The 22,435-nt window shown below is 40.2% G+C and overlaps 1 protein-coding gene across 2 annotated transcripts in view; it reads left to right on the top strand.

Moving 5' to 3' along the window:
• LGR5 (leucine rich repeat containing G protein-coupled receptor 5) overlaps nt 1–22,435 on the top strand; it is a 124,110-nt gene that overhangs the window by 74,172 nt on the left and 27,503 nt on the right. For both annotated transcript variants that reach the window (XM_073900659.1, XM_025882867.2), the window contains exons 3-4: nt 671–742; nt 8,090–8,161. In XM_073900659.1, the coding sequence (XP_073756760.1) occupies nt 671–742; nt 8,090–8,161 (144 nt within the window). The remainder of the gene's footprint in view (nt 1–670; nt 743–8,089; nt 8,162–22,435) is intronic.

The following is a 22,435-nucleotide window of genomic DNA, read 5'->3' as shown; positions in this document are numbered from 1 at the left end:
ACAAACTGAGGGTTGCTGGAGTGGAGGGGGTGGGAGGGATGGGGTGGCTGGGTGATAGACATTGGGGAGGGTATGTGCTATGGTGAGTGCTGTGAATTGTGCAAGACTGTTGAATCACAGACCTGTACCACTGAAACAAATAATACATTATATGTTAATTAAAAAAAAGAAAAAGAAAAAGAAAAAACTAACTGTGATAGTCTGCATTCTTATTTGCCAGATTTAGCAAGAAAGTTGGGTATTTTGTGGGATAATTGCAACAGAAAAATTCTTATGTTTGATTATCTGATTTATTTAGACTTCTACAGAAAAATTGTAAAAATCATGTGACAATCACAGTTTGACATTACAATTTTTGAAGATTATTATATGGCACTAATTTTCATATAAAATTTTTTAGAAAGGAGAGCTACATATATAGTCTAAGCTATTAAATGATTTAGTGTAAAAATAGATAACTTATTATATTTCTTTGTAGGCACTTCTTTTGCCAGCCTTTTGATTAGAAATTTACAGAAGCTTTTCACAAAATATAACAAGACAAGGTTCTCTACAGTTGTTTTTGACATTTGTGGTTTGAACAAAATTCTGTTGCATTTCTTAACAACTAAATGAATTCCACATGAAGAAAACTATGCTCACTGTCTCTCCTCTCCCTTGAAACCCACAGACGTCTTGCCGGAAATTCTTTGACATACATTCCCAAGGGAGCATTCGCTGGCCTTTACAGTCTTAAAGTTCTGTAAGTAAACAGGGTCTTATTTGTTATATTTCTTTTTTATTTGTTATATTTCTGATTTTAGTGTCAAGTAGATGGTAATTAACTTGTAAAGACTGAATCCCTCTAATAAGCTATTTAGAACCATAGGCTAATTCACTTAAATTCAAGTCTACCTCATTGGTACCATAGGACCGGCTGGATTTGTGTGTGGAAAAAAAAGTCCATCCCTCCTGTTCTAATTTAATTTCTAAAATTGCCTCTAAAGAAGCAACTTATCAAATTGGACTTTTAAGAAGCCATTTCCCTTTCCTTTTGTGTAATGAAGTTGGGGACAGTTTCTTGAATCATTTTGATCACCAAGTGAATAAATCATTATGATACTGACATGATGAGACCACAGCCTCAAACAATTTGTCAAGCTTGTTTCCTTAAAATGCACCGAATAAGGATTAGCTAAAACACGACCAAGTTTATATTCCACTTATGAATAGAGAAAAGCCGAGTCCGTAACAGATACACTGAGTATTTAATTGAGAATTGTTCATTCGGTGAGACTTGTAAAAGTGGTTTTCTTATTATTTAATACCCAACTTCCCAGTTTGTTCATCAGAAAACTCATTATTATTGAATACCTCCTTCTAGTACTCATTGCTTAATTTCTTTCACTTTATTCTGTGTAGGAAAAAGAATCACCTAGGTAGAGAAAATAGGTAGCCTAAGTTGAAAGTCATACCACGAAAATTTTATCTCAGAGAATATCCTGAATTTACTTCCTTTCTTTGAGATAAAAGTTATGAACTCTAAGAAGGCATTTGATATATTTCTCCTTAATGGAAAATGTATTTCATTGACCTGAGGGATAGAGAGGCTATTAGAAAAGCACTTTTATTTAAATTCAACATTTTGTTAAAAATCAAATTTAACAGCAGAACCATTGTTTGGTCTGCTTAGGTGGTTGAGTTTGGTCCCCCCTACTGTTAACTTGTTTTTTCTATTAGGCAGAAATATTTTTAAGTTGTCCTATTACCAAATCCTAATGTTAATTCATTATGTGGTAAAATTCTGAGCTGTAGCACCAACTCTTTAATGCACCTATATCTCCATGAACTCAGCAAACCATTCAAAATGCATCATAAATAAATCGAGTTTAGGTAAGACAAAAAAAAATGATGTTTTTTCAATGTTGAGATATATACCACAAAGCATTTGTTAATACTTGTTATTATACTTGTTAAATAAGTTATACTACAAGCAATTATTTTAATTCACTTAACAAAATGTATTTTGGGTATACTGAGCTAGAGAGAGAGAGAGAGACAAAGTGTGTGTGTGTGTGTGTGTGTGTGTGTGTGGCATTGAACAGATTATTACTAAAAATACGAAGATCAGTAAGTGTGGTCCATGCCCTTGAAGGGTTTATAATGTAGTGATAGGTTGTGGGATCAGGAAAGTAGGACAAACACAAACAAACAAATCTCTGATTCATCTGAAAAGTGTGTCTAGAGATATATGCAGGGCACTGTGGAACTCCAGAGGTTGGGAAGCATTTAGTCTGGTCTGATGGTTCAGACTGGCTTCCTGTAAGAGATAGAAAGGGTTCTGGTCCCAGAGATCCTGTGTGTCATGTCAAATAAGCATGGGCATGATCATGTTCTAGGCGTGTTGAGGAACCAGGGAAAAGTTGTAAGCGCAGGAATGTCAGTTTCAGACTTTGCAGATCGCTGTCCATGTGAAGAGGAATCTAGAGGAGCAAGACCCCTGCCAGGAATTGAATTCACTCTTCCTTTTACTTTGCTGAGTTAAACACTAATATTCAATGAGCAAATTCAATCGTCAAATATTTTGAAAGTATTTTGGTAGAAGAACAGTGGTTCTCAACCATGGTCATTCTGCCTGCCACAGAGTGTTTTGGAAACTTGTGGGGATGTCTTTGGTTTTCCAGATGATTGGCATGAAGTAAACTGTCCTGTGATGTGCCACTCAGTATCCATCTAGACCTCTAATCTCATTTCCCTGTTCTTGTCCCGAATAGCTTCTGATCATGGTGTTTCTCTCATGCCCAACCTTATTCATCAAAAGGAGAGGCAAATGTCTGACTCGTTCATAAATATGTCTCCTATCTGAACATCATGTGTGTAATGACACATGTATCACTTTATTATAAATCTCTTTTATTTGTCCTTCATAATATAGTTAGGGCAGTACATTATATTGATTTTTTTCTTCAAAATGATGTATGTAAATAGGCTATATTTTAATGAATTTTATCTAAATATAAGAGATGAGGCATTATAAAATATTTGGTATTAAAGGGAGAATTGGGTCCAATAGGGTTAAGACCAAACTAGAGGTAAAATGCAGAAGAAGACAAGCCTGTTTCTATGCTCATGACAACTCTTCCACACGTTTTATAAAGTCCAAAAGTCATTGGAAGAAAGAAAGAACTGATTACAGTATTAGCATGGTAAGAAAGGTAATATCCAAATTATATTCATCCGGGTCTCTGACCAGCAGAGAGAAGATGAAAAAAAGAGAGAGAGAATAGTAATCCAGTCCATTGAGAAAATAAAGATAGCAATAGCCCTCCTTGACTAGGACTCTGTTATATCTGAAATCTTGCTACTGTGAACTCTGGAAGATCACTAATATTTAAGATTATCCCTGTATATTGGCCTCATAAAAAAAAAAGAAGTTATTGGTTCTGCATTGCAAAATACCCAGTCCAATGGAATTCTGAACCAGGCTCTCTTCAACCAAGGTTCATTTTCTCGTGTAAGCCATTCAGTCAAGGAACGGCTTCTCGTTCTGCCCCCCAGCACAAGAACCAAAGCCATGTGGAGGTGATGGGTAAAACTAACCGGGGAAAAGTACAAGTAGCCAAAATTCTCATTCCCACGTAGACTTACAACAGAGTCTCAGCAGTTACTTGCTATCTGAACACAGAACAATTAGGCAGAAGGGATACCAAAGGATCAAGCTATGGATGTGATGAAGTCCCCTTATAACATATGATTTCATCTCCCTCTGCTGCACTGTACCTGTTCTCAGTTAGTCCTGTTGGCAAATAAGATAACCAAACATTGTGTTATTAAGAAGTATGGGATGCTGTAGGAAATAGTGAATATTTCAAATTTTTAATAATTTAAATATATGTAGATTTTTAATACATTTTAAAATAAATTTAAAAAATAAAAACATTTTTAAATTTTTAATATTTTAAAATCAGAGAAAGAAATTAAGAAAATATGCAACCATCCTTTGTCTCTAGAGAAAGTGCTTTATTTTCTTTTGTCACCCGTATGCGAATGATAAAAAACGAAGCTAAAAGTGCCTAAACGCATATTCAGTTTACCGGTGCTTTCTGCTTATATTCAATGCACTGAATAAAGGAATATTTGCAAAAGAAATCAGCAACCATGTTGTGAATGCTTTCTGTTCTAATTGCACTCCATAGTGCTGTAAACCCTTTAATTGTTTTGTCTCACACTAGGATATCTTAAACAAAAACAGAATTTTCTAATTAACTCACTGGAGACTTATAAGGATATAATGGAGATAACTTGCTCTTGTTTTGTTATTTAAAAGTAATTAAACAGAAGTTATTTTAGGAAGAGCTCAGGACTTAAGTGATTTTTTTAAATTGTATTTTTGGTATTTTACTGGTAGAAGTAGTTCAAAAATTAAATTGCTGAGTGGTAGTTCAGGGGTAGTTTAAAAATTATCATTAGCAAAGCTCACTTAAGTTCTGTTTTCTGAAACCAGATATATAAAACTTCGGAGACAGTTTGCAACTACTTAATGAAGGAAAACCATCTGAATATCTCTTATCCTCTACTCCAATTTTCCAATTTTTTAGGAAGTCCACATTTTAATAGTTTCACTGTTTGGTTAGCAAAGCATAGAAAGACTATTCAATAAATACTTTATAGAGTAATATATTACCTACAAAGTTTAGACATCAATTAAGTCCATTATCTGTGTCGTACCATCATTTAAACTTATCACTCAATTCATGAGTGACTTAGAAAACATTCTGTGGAGTTAAAAATTAAACAACATATTAAAACTACTTGGAAAAATGTAAAATAACCTAGAAATGTAAAATGTTACTATTCAGGTAAATTATGCAAAATACAGAATTCAAGCTACAATTTTCCCAATTCCCTAACAGGTATGTGAAGCATGAGATCTTCCTCACACTTGACTTTGTTCATAAGGAACCAATACATTTGACATTCTTGATTTATAAAATGTTAGTTGAATTCAAGTTTAATTATGAAATTATTTCAGCGAACTATTGGAATACAAGTGACATAATTCTATTCTTTATTAAACAGAATCTCAGACATGATAAGAAAAGTATAAATTTTATGACCTTTAAGTATTTTTCATGTCTTATTTGTATACAAATTCACATTTGTATATATGAGTGTTATAAATACCTTCATATTTTAATCCTCAAACACCTTATCAATCAGATGATCTTATTCTATTCCCATTACACAGATAAGTGACCAAAGGTCAGAGAGATTAAATGGTTTGCTCCCTAAGACTCAAAACTTAGGCCTTATCTCCAAGGTCAATATAGCCTCAAGTTTAGGTGTAAATACTCTACCAGAAATCACTTAGTCTAGCATAGGGTGGTTCTCAGTGTGTAGCACCTTGCCCTTCAGCACCAGTATCACCTGCAAGTTGGTTAGAAATGCACATTCTCTGGCTCTTACCCAGACGTACTGGACCAGAAACTTTGAGGGTGGGGCCCAGCACGCTGGGTTTTAACAAGTCTTCCAGTGGAGTCTGATGAACCCCGAAGTCTGAGAACCACTGGCACAGATTTTTTTTCCTGCCCATTTTTTTTTCTGGCTAATTAAAATGTCATACCCAGTATGATCTCATTACATTGTTAGTTTTGACAAGGAGTCTGTCAATTCATCCAGAAAGGGCCGACCTTTATGGAATGCTTACCATACAGCAGGGATTGTTCTGTGTACATTCACTCATCAGATCATCGCAGGAAGCCCTCGGGTGGGTATTATCATTGGTCACTGAGATGTGGAGAAACTGGATGATTTCCCTGAGGCCACTCTGCTAGTGGCAAGGAAGAGGTGGACAGATTCAAGAACCCATTGTCTTACCCATACCTTAATCAGACCATACACCATACAACCTGAGACTCTGGACATTCAGCAAATATGCCTCAAGAGAATGCTGCAAGGTGCAGTGGAACGTACATCAAGTTCAGAGTTAGACATACTTGGGGTTGGATCCCAACTAGGCATCTTATGAAAAGAAACTTCCATTGTGGAGAGAAGAGAACCAGGCACACTGTTTCAGAGATCCAAATGTAAGTAGTAGCCTCCTCAGCAGAAATATTTCTGTAAAATGTCTGCTTTCCTAAAATAGTCTTCTGCCTCTGGCTTACAGAGACTATGAAATACAGAGGGAATGGCTGTGAAATTGTGGTGTTACAAACATTTATGAATAAGATAGCAAAATACAAGGAATCTAATGGGAAAGTTTTTTCCTTGCTATTTCCCTACTAGCAATGATATATTTTTATTTCATTGTTACCAGGTGTTTCTGTTCTATAGTCCTCACATTCTGAAACTGTTGAATCCAGGCAAACAAAAGCACAAAACTTCACAAAAAGTATTTAGTTTCTATTAAAATATGACCACACACAAGAAGAGGGGATATTTTTAATAGCTTCCTACTGTATCCACATTTCCATTTGTCTAATTTATATAGTCATCAGAGTGATCCTTTAAAAGCATAAATAAAACAAGTGTTGGCGAGGATGTGGAGAAAGGGGAATCCTCGAACGCTGTTGTTGGGAATGTCAATCGGAATAGCCTCTGGGGAAGACAGTAGGGAGCTTCCTCAAAAAATTAAAAATAGAAATACCATATGTTCCAGTAATTCCAGTATTGGGTATTTACCCAAGGAAAACAAAAACACTAATTTGAAAAGATGTACGCACCCCTGTCTTTACTGCAATGTTATTTATGATAGCCAAGATATGAAAGCAACCTGTGTCCATCAATAGATGAATGGATAAGGAAATGTGTGTGTGAGAGAAAGAGAGAGAGAGAAAATATTATGCAGCCACGAAAAAGATGAGATCATGCCATTTGAGGCCACATGGATAGACTTAGAGAGTATTATGCTAAGTGAAATAAATCAGACTGAGAAAGACAAATACCACATGATTCCACTCATCAGTGGAATCTGAAAAAATGAATACACAAACAAAAAGCAGAATCAGGCGTATAAATACAGAGGACAAACTGATGGTTGCTGGGGGATGGAGGGTGGAGATGGTGAGCAAAATCAGTGAAAGGAAGTAGGAGGTACAGGCTTCCAGTTATGGGATGAATAAGTCACAGGAATAAAAAGCAGAGCATAAGGAGTACGGTCAGTGGTATTGTAATAGTGATGTATGGAGACAGATGGTTGCTACACATGTGATGAACATAGCATGATGTAGAAACTGATACATCAGGAAGTTGTACACCTGAAACTAATGTTACAGTGTATGTCAACTATAATCAAATTTTTAAAAAGGAAAAAAACATAAATTAGAGCATATCATTTCCCTACATAAACCCTTCAACAAGAGTTTCTCATCACACTTAAAAGACTCATTGTGGCCTACAAGTCCTCCATGAGATGGCTCAGTTTCTCCCAGCCTCTTGCTTTCACTCACTCCTCCTTTGCTGCTCCTTGAATGAGTCAAACAAGCTCCCGCCTCTGGGCCTTTGCACTTACTCCTCCCTCTTCTCAGAAATTCTTCCCAGATGTTCACAGAATTTGCTCCATGCCTCCATCCTAGTTTCCACTCAAGTATCACCTCCTAAGAAAGATCTTCCCTGACCACCTTTAAGATAAAAATCTCACCCCTTGGGGCGCCTGGGTGGCTCAGTCTTTAAGCGTCTGCCTTCGGCTCAGGTCATGATCCCAGGGTCCCGGGATCGAGCCCCGCATCGGGCTCCCTGCTCCGCGGGAAGCCTGCTTCTCCCTCTCCCACTCCCCCTGCTTGTGTTCCCTCTCTCGCTTTCTCTCTGTCAAATAAATAAATAAAATCTTAAAAAGAAAAAAAATCTCACCCCTCATAGCCATCCATCCCAAAACCGTGTTTTGTTTTTTGTTCATAGTACCTATCCCTTGTCTGATGTTATGGACACATCCATTAATTTTTAATTATCTTTTACTCCACACAGGAATGTAAGCTCCCCAAGGGCCAAGACTTGGTCTGATGCTCTGCTGTTTCCCTGACGCCTAGAACAGTGCCTGGCACTGCTACGGCCAATTATTATTAATTATTGTGAACCTTCTTTAATGTTTTTCTTCGTTTGTTTTCATATGCAGTATGCTGCAGAATAATCACCTAAGACAGGTACCGACGGAAGCTCTGCAGAATTTGCGAAGCCTTCAGTCCCTGTAAGTATCAATTGCCAGTGTTCTCAGGATCAATATGGGAAGGAGCACTGAAATGTCCAAATGACCATTTTCATAAATTCCTTGGCTGGGGACCATACCTAAAGAAGTTGTGAATGAGACTTTTCATTAGAGCAACAATCCTTCGAATCCTCATTAAACAAGACGTGTGGGAGGGACCAGTGCTGGAGTTTGGAGTTTCAGGTCAGATACTCAGGCACAGCATCCGCCGTGAAAAGCCTCTCGGATACGCTGGCATCAAGGGACAGAACGTCCAGGATCTTGTCCTGCCTTCCCCTGTAATATTTTAGTTCCGGAGTTCAAATCAGAGAGAATGCTTTCTCCTTTTATCTAGAAAAAGGAGTGTCACAATCTAGACAGCTTGGCATCTTCAGTTTATTCTGTTTTCAGGTGATCTGAGCTGCTTTGTAGTAAAATGTTTGCTGAGTCCAATACAGATTTAATTTTTCAAGTCCTGTATGTACATCAGGGGTCCTCATAGCCGTAAACTGAGATCTAATGGTATGTCTTGAAGCCTTACTGCCCAACTTCCCCATCGCCACACACACACATACAGGCATACAAACAGTCCCACAGAGAGACTCACACACACCTCAGCTTCACGCACAGACACATCCACAAACATAACACGGCAGTGGTGTTACTGTTCCTTATTCCAAACACACAGGTTTTCTGTCAGGAGTTTCCACTCTTCATTGATTTAGAATCTCTGAGTAAATAAAAATTAGTTATTTCTCACAAAAAGAACTTTCTTACAAGCAGGATGTTTTAGAGCTTGGGGTGTAGGCAATTATTCACGGTGATTATTTGGCAAGACTAAGCCATGAGCAGTTGGTTAGTAAATCATCTCATCAGAATGTATCAGTGTTTACAATCTATTGCACAATTTCCAATATATGCATGTGTAATGTCCCCTTTTATCTTACTTAACACCTGTCAAACAAAATACTGGTTTCTGGTCTAGAATGCTGAGGGAGATAAAATGCTGAGGGAGATAAATGCATGAAAAAAAGCCAAATAAATATTGCAGGCTCTAGCTGAAGAGTATTATAAAGAATCCATCGGTTAATAATGGGAGCACCTGGGTGGCTCAGTCAGTTGAGCATCCAACTCTTGATTTCGGCTCAGGTCATGATCTCAGGGTTGTGAGCTCACTCCCCTTATAGAGGGGAGTCTGCTTGAGATTCTCTCTCTCCTTCTCCCTCTGCCCCTCCCCCTCTCCAAAAAAAAAAGAAAGAAAAAAAAGGAATCCATCAGTTAATAATTACATATAGTTTGCTTAATGCCTTTTACTGAGGTGATACAAGAGAAGGAGGAATGTGAGATTGAAGATGATACCTTCCTCCTTTGATTTTTTTTTCCTTAATGAAAGCAGATCTGTGCTTGAGACAATTTTAAGCTTTTTAGTCCAGTCAAACAAAGTGACTTCCTAGGTTTTCATGGGCCTATAGATAAACAAGCCCACAAGGGCCCCTTTGTGGCCTGGGACAGGTCTGCTGCCTTTTTAGGGGCTCCCTAAAGCCATCAGAGTATCACTCCTCCTTTGTTGCACCAACGTTTTCCTAAAGGGACAGGGCAGTCAGAGAGGCCAAAGGCTCTCAAGTGGGGCTGTCTGTGTAAGGGCACAGGGTCCAGGCGCTGCTTAATGGCAGTGGCCAATGGGAACTTTAAACAGCTGTGAGGCAGAAGATACAAGGATAAGAGTTTGTAACCAAAAGCCACTATCAGCTGAAAGAAGATCACAAACAGAACGCACACAGAAGTGAACTCTTTGAGAAAGAGAAAACCATGAATCTTTTGTTCACCCAAACTGGGTGGTGCCTCTCTGATAAAGGTGTTCAGATTTGGTTTCTTACCGTCTCGATATTTACTGTTCACCAGGTGTCTCTTGCATTATGGTTTCTGATTCACAAAAAACAATGGTGTCTGAAACCTTATAAGTATGTGTTCCCTGTGAAGAAGCCAAGGGTTAACTTTCTATTATGATGGTTATCGCATCTAGATAGACCCTCGGCCCCCCGTGCTCGCTGAATTTTATCGGCGGGCTGTGTAATGTTTGTGCAGCCGTCCCTTTGCCCGGAGCGCAGACGGACCCGTGGGAGGTGCTGAATGTTGGCAGTGCGCGCTATCACGCCACATCTTCTCACATTCTTTGTGCTGCTTGGATACAAGAATTAAGATTTGGCAAAGAGTATCATAAACATAGACTGAGCCACCAACCACACAGACACTGTATTGTACCAGCTGAAGGAGCCCCCCGGCTGGGTTTGCAGGTAGGGGCCACAGCGAGCCCTTTTAAAGTTTTACTGTTGTCCCAGATTCAGGGTGTTTAATAGTCCCTCTCCCGTTTCCTTTAAGCAGATCCGAAAATGAAAGCATTAGTTTTGAGAAGAGTGGTCATTACACACATACATTCCCTACCCGCCCTCCATTCATTTCCCTTCAAGATGCTTCTGTATCAATACAAGTAACAAAGAGGATGACACCTGTCTCCTCCCTGCCGCCCGCACCCGCACCCGGGAGGCCTCCACTCAGTCCCCCAGCTCTTCTTGCACCGCAGTCAAGCCCTTAGCCTGCCCCTCAGCCCTTCTGGTCATGGTTCCTCTTCTTTCTCTCTCTGGAAGTCGCTCTTTTTCTCTTCACTTGATTATTTGCCTTGTGGTATATGTTCGCGCTCTAAGCCGCACGGGGCACTCCACAGGAGCTGTGAGCACATCAGCCCTGTGCGTGCCCAGCCCTGTCATCTCCAACGGGGGCTCCTCAACGCTGGCTGCAAAGAAGAATCATTCCAGAGAGGCCCAAAGCCTGAGGCTGCACGCTCCCGAGTGTTTTCTAACTGGTGCAATTATAACATGAAGTGCTTTTTAAAGGAGGATTGGGAAGACTGGTGTCCCACGGCCTTCCTGCAGGCGTACGGCAGATACTCTTCCTGAACCATTTTGAAACCTGAAATCATAACCTCAGCCATACTTTGCATTCCAGGATGAACTCATGATGTCCTTAGAATATGAAATAAAAGTCAGGGGTTGCGTTGTTTGTGTTTAATTGAAATAGCTCACATCTGCCTATTAATTCTACTGACAGTCTGGGGCCGATAAAGATAGGAGGCCACATGCTGTGTATTACCCCGCTATCCGAATGTGTTCACCCCAGCGCGGGCACCTCCGAGATCTGCGGAGCAGTGGGCCTCATCTCTGTCTTACCTACTCAAAACTTCATTTTAACAGAATCCTCAGGGGATTGATATGGCCGCTGCCTTTGAGAAATGAACATTTTTATTGTTCTATGACACTAACAAGTGGTCTACAAACCAAAAGTGGCTGATAACTACTGAAATAGATCTTTGGTATACTTTGCTCCACCGTATGGACTTGACGGCATTGAAGATAGTTTACGAAACCTGATAGGCTAAAATTGGTAATATTGCTGTGAGCAAATAACAAATTGGACTCATGTTTCAAGACATGTAATTTTCATTTATTTTACATGAACAAACGTTATTTGGCTTTGTTCATAATGAGAACACATAGGTACATTTGTGTTCTTGTAACTCTCTCCTGATGCTTGCAAGTTGTTTTCGTAAAGAACAAGAGGTCAAGTCCATGTGCCGGAGCCCAGTAGCCCAGAGCCTGCCCCCAAACGATATGGCCATTTGCTTCTGACATGGTAATGACTGCCCAGACACCAGTTGGCTTTTTTGTAATGTAATCAAATATAACTTAATTTCCTTTCTGTTTCTTTGGAAGGGAATAGGAAATGTAATCAGAATTCACAATGAGTTGTATTTCACCAAGAAACGTTTGGCATAATAGTCATTTGAGGACCAGGTTCAGATTACGGTGATTTCATAGAAACTCAAACCTTAACCCTCCCATGCCCTCACACCTTTGTGTTTGTAGTTAAGAAACCTGTCTCTGAAAAAAATCAACTGCCTCATTTGTGGACAGTCATTAATGACGTTCAGTCATTTCCTTGTCATCAGTGAAGATGATCAAAGACAATGACATCTTCGTGTTTATCCAGTATTATTTATTACATGTTAGTTTTCATTCCAAGTTTCATTGTCAATAGAGAAAGTAATTGGGTTGATACATAGAAAATGAGGGAATTAGACATATCTTTAGTATTGTCTCTGTTCTCCAATTGGCTGGTGTTCATCTTCAGAGGATAACATATTGCTTTAAAACCGAAGAACATAAAACTCCTGCCTGGAACATGATCTGCCCATACATCTTGTGATTACACCTTCAGGGCTGCGGACTCCACCCCCGAACCCTGTGAAATGTTAATAACTTCACCCACTCATCGTGATGGGGTTTTGCTGATAACAGTCCTAAAAGAGAGTAAGCGAGCGAAAGAGACGAGGAGGAAGAGGCAGGGTGCTGAGCAGAAAGTCAGGCAAGCCTAGAACCAGCCAGTTTTCTCCCACTAATATCCAGGAGCCTATTGGGTTTCAGACCCTGGATAAAGAATGGGAAGGAAGTAACAAAAGACACGGTGGTGTAACCAGACAAAAAGAAAGCAGAGTGAGGTAACCAAGAGGATAAGTTTAAAAGATCAAAGGGGTTAAAACAACAACAACAATGGTTTTAGTATTAGTGACATTATTCCTTCCACCAAAATAGTCTCCAGAAAGAGAAATTACAAGCTTACACAATAAAAATGCATGTTCAATAAGTAAAAATTTGGTTTAGTTTGTTTTTTCACCAAGTGCCAACTTATCAGATACGTCTTGGGATGGGGGTGGACTCGGACATTCTAGAGGCCAGGCATTTTGTCTGTTGCACTGTTGGGTGTTCACTTCACAGAACTACGTGCAAACCAGCACCCAATGAATTGTTATGAGGAGAAGTTTTCCTTGTTTCCCTCCCCCCATTTAAACAGGAGAAGAAAACTATTTTTTTTTAAGGATTTTATTTATTTATTTGACAGAGACAGCGAGAGAGGGAACACAAGCAGGGGGAGCGGGAGAGGGAGAAGCAGGCTTCCCACTGAGCAGGGAGCCCGATGCGGGGCTCGATCCCAGGACCCTGGGATCATGACCTGAGCCAAAGGCAGTTGCTTAATGACTGAACCATCCAGATGCCCCCATGCAAACTATTTTCAAAGGTAAAACCCTTCCCACGCAATGTTTACAGCAAGTCGGAGCACAGTCTTCAGAATCATATACGAAGAAAATGTGAATACTTAATGCAAGACCCCATGCCTGAGGCTTTCTTACATCAGGTTACCCGCCAATGCCCTGATCAAATCCCATCTAGGACAGTCCTATCAGATAGATAAATAAGAGAGAACATAGACATTATCCATGAGAAGTCAAATACCACTTTTTGCAGTCTTGTGATGAGAAATGAAGGTTCCCTTTGGAAAGCAGGTTAAACTCTTCGGAGAAGCTAAAGGGATGACACCAATGGGAAGGTGCATTGTGAAGGGGACAAAATGTTTCCCCCTCTTTGCAGTAGGTGAAGTCTGTAAGGAGTTGTAAAAAGGCACATGAAGAAGCAGTAAAGCATGGGAACACTGCCAGGACAAAATCAGAAACACCCAGGGTGTTTAAACCCCCTTGGTTATAAAAGCATCAGCCCCTGCTAGTTATGAAGTGCTTTTACCTGCAACGTTCCCCTCATCCTCGAAGCAGCCCCCCGGAGGAAGGAGCAGAGATGGTCCTTTCCTTTGTGAGGAGGAGGCAAAGAGCTCAAAGAGGTTCAATGACCTCCTCAAGGTCATATGGCTCGTAATGGAGTCAGGCTAGCGGTGAGTCTGGGATAAGAACTCTGGTCTCTTTAGCTCCAAAATCTGCCCATTTTACCACCACGCTATCTTGCCCCCCTCCAAAATCCACTGCCGAGAATGGGCACACAGCAGATGCACTAATCTGAGGGAAAAGGGCTTGACAGAATCACATCTTCCCTCTAGACCTATGTTGTGAAGGTTTACCAAAAGAAAGAAACTGGTAATGCTGCAGGACAGAAGTAAATAAGTTGAAGAAGGGAAGAGAACAATATTATTAAAGAGTGGGTCAGTCTGCCTTTTGTCGTGTTCCCTATACATTCGGTTGTCTGTTCCCTCATTACCTGTGAGGTAGAATTTGTTTCCACTTTCTTGATAAGTAAGTACATGGTATCTTGTCCCTATTGCAAAGGTGAAAGTTGATTAGACAAAGACAAGAGGGAAGAACATTCCAGACAGGGAAGTATGCTGCACTACCTTGTCGTGGATGCGGGGCGGGGGGAGAGAGGCAGGGGGCTAGTACATCAGGGAACAGAAACAAGGTCCATGTGGCTGAAGCAGGAAGAGAGAGGGAGGTGGAAGTACAAGAAGAGTTGGTTAGGCAGGTGGGATCAGACACCTTGAAAGCCACTTGGGACATGCCAAGGATTTGAGTCTTCATTGTGAAAGCAATGGGAATCCACTGGAGGAGTTTAGGCAGGAAAGGGCATGATCTGATCTGTGTTACTGAAACAGTCTAGGAGAGAAAGGAGAACTTTCTCAGGATTGGGACAGTGGAGATGGCGAAAGGGAAATGGATTTGAGAAATCTTTAGATGAAATTACTGGTATTTGGTAATGAATTGGCGATGAAGAATGAAGGAGGAAGAGGTGTCAAGGATGATTCCTACATTTCTGGTTTATATATCCATGTGCTTGATGAAGCCCATCACTGAGACAAGAAACACCCATAGAAGGCTACATTTGGGGAAAATAGGGTGGGAAATAATGAGTTTGGTCTTGAACGTGTATGTTTGTGGAGGAATGACTAAGTAGAAATGTCACATAAACAGCTTGAAATCCAGGTCTGGATCTCAAAGAAAAGTGAAATTTAGGTCAGGTCCTCCTACCATACATTGCCCTCCACCTAACACCTCATTGTAATGATTTGATTGTCTGACAACACTTTAGAAAACATGCTCCGTAAATGTTGGATCAACATGTTTAGAAAACATGCTCCATGTCTGCCTGGTTTGCTGTTAGCTCTCCAAGCACCAGGAGCAGGACCTGCAGAAAACACACTCAAGAAACATTTAATGAATTTATTGAACTAAAGCCTCAAACCGTAAGTGATGTTCTAAACATTTGCTCGGGATCAGCACATCTCCCCCAATTTGTTGCCCACATTCACTGATCTCCCTGGCTCCAAACTCTGTCTCTGTGCCTGGCTTTTTCTACCTGCCCTTCCTGAGTTGAGAGTTGGTCCCCAGTCGTTTCTTCAGGGATTTTGGAGTTGATCTGTCTGCAAGATTTAGCTTTCCACTGTCTCAGCTGAGGACTCTCTGCTCTAAGAATTCAAGGGTTCAGGGCAAACTGGTGGTTGCCAGAGGGCCGGGGGTGGGGGTGGAGGGGTGGGGAGGGAGGGGTTGGTGGGGGCAGGGATGGGTAAAATAGGTAAAAGGGATTAAGAGGGACAAATTTCCAGTTATAAAATAAATAAGTCAGAGAGGTGAAAAGTACAGTATAGGGAATGTAATCAGTAATCTTGTAGTAACATGGTGTGGTGACAGATGGTGACTACAACTTACCGTGGTGAGCACTGAGTAATGTGTAAAACTGTTGAATCACTAGGTCGTACACCTGAAACTAATATAATATGCCAACTATACTGCAATCATAATTTAAAAAAAAAAAAAGGAGTAGGGTTTGGGGAAGAACCATAATGCTAAGTCTTATAGGGTTGGTGAGATTCAGACGGGCAGGAAGTAGGAGATGCTCATGAATACAAGACTCAGAAGTACTGTGGGAAGGAGCTAAAAAGGGACAGCTTGCCTGGGACAGAGAAATAAGAGAAAAGTGTGGCTAGATAAGGTGGATGGTGAGCTTTGAATATCAGATGGGAAGTTTGAGTTTGAAGGGATGGTAGCAGAACCATGGATTCCTAACAGGGGAAGGACATAGGGTGCAGTTTGAGGGAGATTAATCTGGTAGCAGTCTACAGGATTAATCGACGAGATAAGAGATCAAAGGCAAAAGGACCAGCTCAGAGACTGTTGAGGTCATGCAGGTGTTAAGAGATAAGAGACTTAACTAGACAGTGGAAGTGGAGAGTTTTGGAGATAAAAATAAATCCGGAGGACTTGGTGAATGGTTGACTGGAAGGTTATGGAAGATTCAAAAAATGACCCCTAGATTTCAAACCCTGATGGTACCTGGGAGACAAATGGTGCCCTTGGCCAAAAAAAAAAAAAAAAAAAAAAGCCTTGTTTTCTATGGAGAAAAATGAAACTTAATAAGTCAATGCTTCTGTTACTCATCTCCCTGTTACAAAATTCACAGCAACAATAACCTCTGAGAAACTGAGCAACCTCATATAAATTGATTTTAAAATATATTTCTCACTGAAGCTTGCTCTCTCCAATGATGCTGGAGAGACAGAGGTTTGGATCAGGTAGCTGTTCATCAAACCAACTGACTAGGCTCTAAATTACCGTTCTTTGGTGAGCCTATATAGGCTTCATCTCTCTCCACGCTGCAGAGATGAGAAAACTTCTTTACCTTTTCAGAGGTAAGTTTAAAGCAATAATTTTTCTTCCTGGTTTACATTAAGTTTTCCAAATGAATAAGATGGAGAACAGAAAGCTAGAAGCAGCAATCCTTATATAAACAATCACGCTTCTTATATGAATTCATACGCTTCATGTCTTCCTAGGATATGGATGGGAAGTTTCATTAAAAGGTAGAATCCCACACTGTGGTCACTCCATAAATGTTAAATAACAATAGTAACAATAAAAATGACTCCTATGATTATGAAGAATTCATATAAATCAACAGGAATCCAATCTATAAGAGTTTATGGAGAGAAAATTCTATCCCAATAGTGTTATTATAACGATCTGACAAATTCAATTTCCAGTGATCCCCTGGTTCCAGTGCATTAAAATTTCACCGTAACAAGTGCTTCAGATACCTTGTCAAACCGTATTACATACAAGCTTGGAAGTATGTGGTTTTCATTTCAGCACCAAAGCAAGATAATAACTGAACATGCTTTCATTTATCAAAAACTGAATGATTGTGCTCTTTTGACTATTCGTGAATGGTTCAAAACGGTCTTACAAGATGTACAAATGTATGTACAAGTGAGTTGGTCGTTTCTTTAAAACTTACAAAGAAAAAATGCTCATCCAAATATAAACTAGAAATGTCAGTGATGAAAATGCTATGCTTCATAATTCTGTTTATTGAAAGAATCCCCATAAACTGTATTATACCTGCAGCTGCAACATTCTTCACACCTTTGACTTTTTTTTCCCTCATGTCATCTGTGTTAATAATTGACAACATTACAGTCATCTCAGATATGGAATTAGCCAAGATCTATGGCTTATCTTTTGACTAACGCTTTCTTCCTTGTAGTTAATGGCTTATCAAAGACATTCTCAAACAAAGATATAAGTCTGTGTGATACATTGGCAAGGTATCATATATGAGATATATGTAAAGGGCCTTTTTCTGGAAAAACAATAGCAAGAATGATCTCATAGCTTCTCTAATCCCTGCAATAATGCCACTTATAAATCAAAAATTCCTTTCAGGAGTATGGAACAGATTGGCAAAATGTTTCTTTTGAAAGAGAAAACTTGTAAAATTAAGCTTTTACACATGAAAATATTATGCAAAAATCTTTAGACAGGAGGTAAGAAAATGAGCTTTTGAAGTTTGTTTTTTTGGGTTTTGGGGGGGTTCTGTGTGTGGGTTTTTTTTACCATTTCCTGACATAAAAGATTGATTTTTTTTTTTTTTTTTTTTTTTTTTTTCTTTTTTTTTTTTAGGTCTTCATCACACAGGACACACTGATATTGCAGAACTGCAGTCACAGTGAACATGCAGTTTTATTTATTTTTTTAAAGATTTTATTTATTTATTTGAGAGAGAGAGAATGAGAGACAGAGCACAAGAGGGTCAGAGGGAGAAGCAGACTCCCCGCCGAGCAGGGAGCCCGATATGGGACTCGATCCCGGGACTCCAGGATCATGACCTGAGCCGAAGGCAGTCGCTTAACCAACTGAGCCACCCAGGCGCCCCAAACATGCAGTTTTATTTTGTTTTTAGTTTACAGAATACTGGGTAACATTCATCCCTGCTCTTGCACAGTCCCCATCTGCCCAGTCGCCCAGGATGGAACATGGAGTCACTTGCCTCCCCCTGTGGCCACAGCTGACAACTCACCCCATTCTGTCGGGCCCACTTATTTAGCAATCCTCATCTCGGACCTTCCTGTCCATTTCCACACTTCTTCCGGGCTCCTGTCTTTATTCACCCTCCTGACTGCAACTGCCCTGGTCACTTACTTTCCCACCAGTCCCTCTGCACGTTGCAATCAAAGAGATCTTTTCTACAGCACAGCTATTATCAGGGTACCCAGTCAGGAGGTTGTACAACCCTCCACCCCAAAGAAACAATTTTATGCAGATTTTGAAGATGATTTGGAGGAGAATGGGACATTGCTCATAGGTAGATAACCCAGAAATCTTCTGAACGCAGTTATCCAGACTCCAGATGCTTACCTTGGATACTCAAAAGTATTAGAGCCTGTCAGGGTGACCTGGATGGCCCTGACAAGTTCCCAGTGATGAGGAGACACATCCTCAGGTCCATGAGGGACAGTCCCGTTGCCCAAGCAGTTTGTGCAGCAGAATCCCTTTGGTAACTATGGAGTCCTCCAAGTCCTCCCTCCTGAGAGGGAGTTATTCCAACATATGCCCCAAAGTCATGACAGAACCCTTTCTCATCAGTGGTAGTCCTCTAAGTAACACGGCCCAGACTTCTACTTGATGAAAATTCTCTTCCTATGAGAATAGACAGCACCAGGTGATGTCATAGTTTTTCTCACCCATGTTAGTCTTTGGGGCCTTTTTGGACTTCTGCTGGCCTAATCTCAAAGATGTGTGCTTCTTCTTTTCTCTGTGATGGGAGGCTTCCTTTGATTAGAACTCTAATCAAAACATGCAGGGTAGCTACTGAACTTACATACGAAGGATTACGGTGAGTAGAAAATCAGCAGTCCTGCCAGCCCATATGACCCCCTCAAAAAATGTCAGTCTCCGTTAGAGAGATTTGAAACGACAGAGTAAAGAACCTTCAGGAAAAATTAAAGAAACTTTTGTGGGGGAGGGGGGAGGAATGATATCACTTCCTAAATGTGAAGATTTTTCTCAGGTAGTAACACCTATCATTTGTAGAATGCTTTACTGTTTACAAAACACTTGAACGTATGTTTTCTCATTTAATTCCCATAGCAATTCTGTGACCTGTTACAATTCTGCTTTACCGATATGAAAATGGACCCTCAGAGAGATTAATCCACGTGCCTCTAAATCTCAGAATTAATAACCGACAGGGTCTTGACTTAATGTGTCTTGATTTTTCTAATTCAGTGCACTTTTCAGTTACCCTAGGCCCATGATGTAAGTGGTTGTACAACATAGAAAGTAGGGTAAAATCTGTATCTACCAGTGTGCTAGAAGTTATAAGTAACAGAAGGAGCATAAAATGGGTACCATGTCCCATTTGGTGATTACTTTTTAGAATGCCTTTCAAGATCATAATTAAGAGGTTTTATTTGTCTAAAAGATGATGGGGCCACTCCCATTGTTAGTGTTTTATTTTGTTACCCCTAACAGCGTGCAGGCTTTGTGCTACCTCTGTAACATTAGGGTTAGATAGTTACATGCCAAGATCACCAGTAGGAATTGTCTCTGAGATTGTGCTGTCTATTCCATGTCACTGCTTCTCCTTTGCCTTTGGAATGAAGACGTTCTATTCAGTAATGTATTGGGAACAAAACTCTTTGCCCTTTGGGATTATAGACACGCACGTGCACATGCATGCACACTCCATAATTGTGATGCTGAAGGCTGAAAAGTAAGGGTAACTTCTAGTCAGTCTAATTGCAGACACCTCATATTTCCGTCGTGAGGGATGAAGGAAGTAGCGTTTTTCAGAGCTGAAATTCACCGACAATATAGTACTCCTTTTAACCAACCTTTGACTCAGGCAAAGTTTAGTTTACCTCTTTTTTTTCTGAATGGTTTCCGTGGTCAAAAGAAACAAAAATACAAACTGTTAACCAGCCTCAAGTAATAATAATGTAAAATCATGAAGGTGATTTATAGTGTGCTGTATTCATTCCTTTAATTAAATCGTAAAGCAATCTTATAAAATAGAGCGGTGTTACCCCCATTTTACAGGTGTGAAGGCTGAGGTCTATTGATTTGGCCATGGTCACACAGCTACTGTATACTGACTTGGACCTGAGATTTCTCATCCCAAATCTCTGCTCTAATTCAGATTCTAAGCTGCAGGCACACACACACACACACACACACCCTTTGTGACTTGGCATGAAATAGAAATGATAACAAAGAAACACTTAAAAAGTGGAACTATATAACACAGTTATTTTTGTTGTCCCTGATAATATTCTAGAACTGCATTTTTATGTGGTTTTGGGTACTCTGTAGTGATGTTTTTCTTATACACTACTACTTAAATATTGCATTTTCCACGCATATGAGTGGCTGGCTGGATCATATTTTGGACATGGACTTCAAAACACTGCATTTAGTAGAAGTATGGTTTATTGGGAGCTTCTTAGATGAAGAAACTAGTGAGGCAGGGACACGTTTTAGTGCCGCATTCAGGATACCCGAGTACGGGGTCGAGAAGTATTAGGCAGGAAGGGATAGGACTGTGCAGAATTGCCCTGTCGTACTCATTTCATTTCAGACAGCAAATTGCCCTAAGATTACATTGTGGAGGGCAGATTACATTCTTTTTTTCCTGCGGGGTGCCGGGAGTGATTCCGAAATCATAAATCATAAATTACTTTTTTTCATAAATTCACTTATCCAGAGAAATGGGTTTATTAACATTAAAAACTGAGACCAAGGTCATTTCAAGACCCAGCGGTGACATTAGCGGGAACTTAAGTCCCGAAGAAGACAAGCCTCTGACTCAGGGCTGAGAGAGCCTTTTCTGTAAATGTACCCCAACGTGTGTACCGAACTTTAAGATGAGTCATCTTCAGGACTCTTAGAAGCCACTTGTTGTTTTATTACATAAGCAACTGGCAATCATCAGACAAGATGTCACCTCAAACGGGGAAGTTCATATTATTTGAATAAAGTCTTCATTGTTTAATCGTTAAGGAGAGTTTACGTACGTGCTTCACTTCTGGTCAAAAGAAAACCATCACCTCCTCACCCTGGATGAAGTTATACCTTATTTGAACCTGGGCTGAGCGTGTTGTCACTGCATCAGGGGGGAAGGGCAGTGTTGAGTTTTCCTAAACATTTCCGGTTCCGTTTATTGACAGAACCTTGAGATACTTGGAATCTGTGTTTCTGCTGCCTACAGTAATCGTCACCATACTGGAAATTTAATTGTGAGTGGGCGCCCCTGGACACCAAACTCTTAAAATTCATTCCAAGTGACTTTATCTCAGTTAATATCAAAACCTGGTCCGGGACCTTGAAAGCATCACTTGTCCCCATTCAGTCAATAGAAGCAGAAGCCAGAGGACAAGTGAAGTGACATATTGTGACCAAAAGTGAGGAGGCTGCTTTCCAAAGAAATTAGCTCCCTACCACAGAGAATTCTATTTCTAAATTGTTTAAATTTGGTTGGAAAGGGATTATTCCATGACCCTGCTGCGCTTCCTGTATCTGTTTAGTCTTCAATGCTTCCTAAAACATTTTTCAAACTCCACTCGTGATTTTCTAATCCTTCCTAAGACACGGACTGCTTAAAATGCAACTCTCCTTCTTCTTCTTTTTTTAATCCTAGCTTTGAAAATGCAAACAAATGCGTGAGCCTTAAGAACAGATTGGAAAAGTGAGCGAGGGCCGTTGGAAGTACAGCCGGGTGCTGGGGGCTCTGTCATTGATACACCTTACAGAAAATTGCAATTTCCACTTAGAAAAGTTCGGCGTTGTCATTGCAGTCGCTGTTCCTGTTGGATGGAGCGAGAGAAGTGCATTGCACTCCCTCTGCTGGTTCTGAAGCTGCAACAGCTCTTTACCCAGACCTATGTTTAGATGTATTTCCCCACTTAAAAAAAAAAAAAAACGGGGCGCCTGGGTGGCTCAGTCATTGAGTGTCTGCCTTGGCTCAGGTCATGATCCCAGGGTCCTGGGATCGAGCCCCGCATCAGGCTCCCTGCTCCACGGGAGGCCTGCTTCTCCCTCTCCCACTCCCCCCTGCTTGTGTTCCCTCTCTCGCTGTGTCTCTCTGTCAAAATAAATAAATAAAATATATTTTT

This window comes from Callorhinus ursinus, unplaced genomic scaffold (assembly GCF_003265705.2).
Source record: "Callorhinus ursinus isolate GAN/ISIS: 27379988/994484 unplaced genomic scaffold, GSC_fseal_2.0 scaffold14, whole genome shotgun sequence".
Taxonomy (NCBI): domain Eukaryota; kingdom Metazoa; phylum Chordata; class Mammalia; order Carnivora; family Otariidae; genus Callorhinus; species Callorhinus ursinus.
Note: the sequence above shows the minus strand (reverse complement) of the source record. Positions and strands in the feature narration are given on the sequence as shown.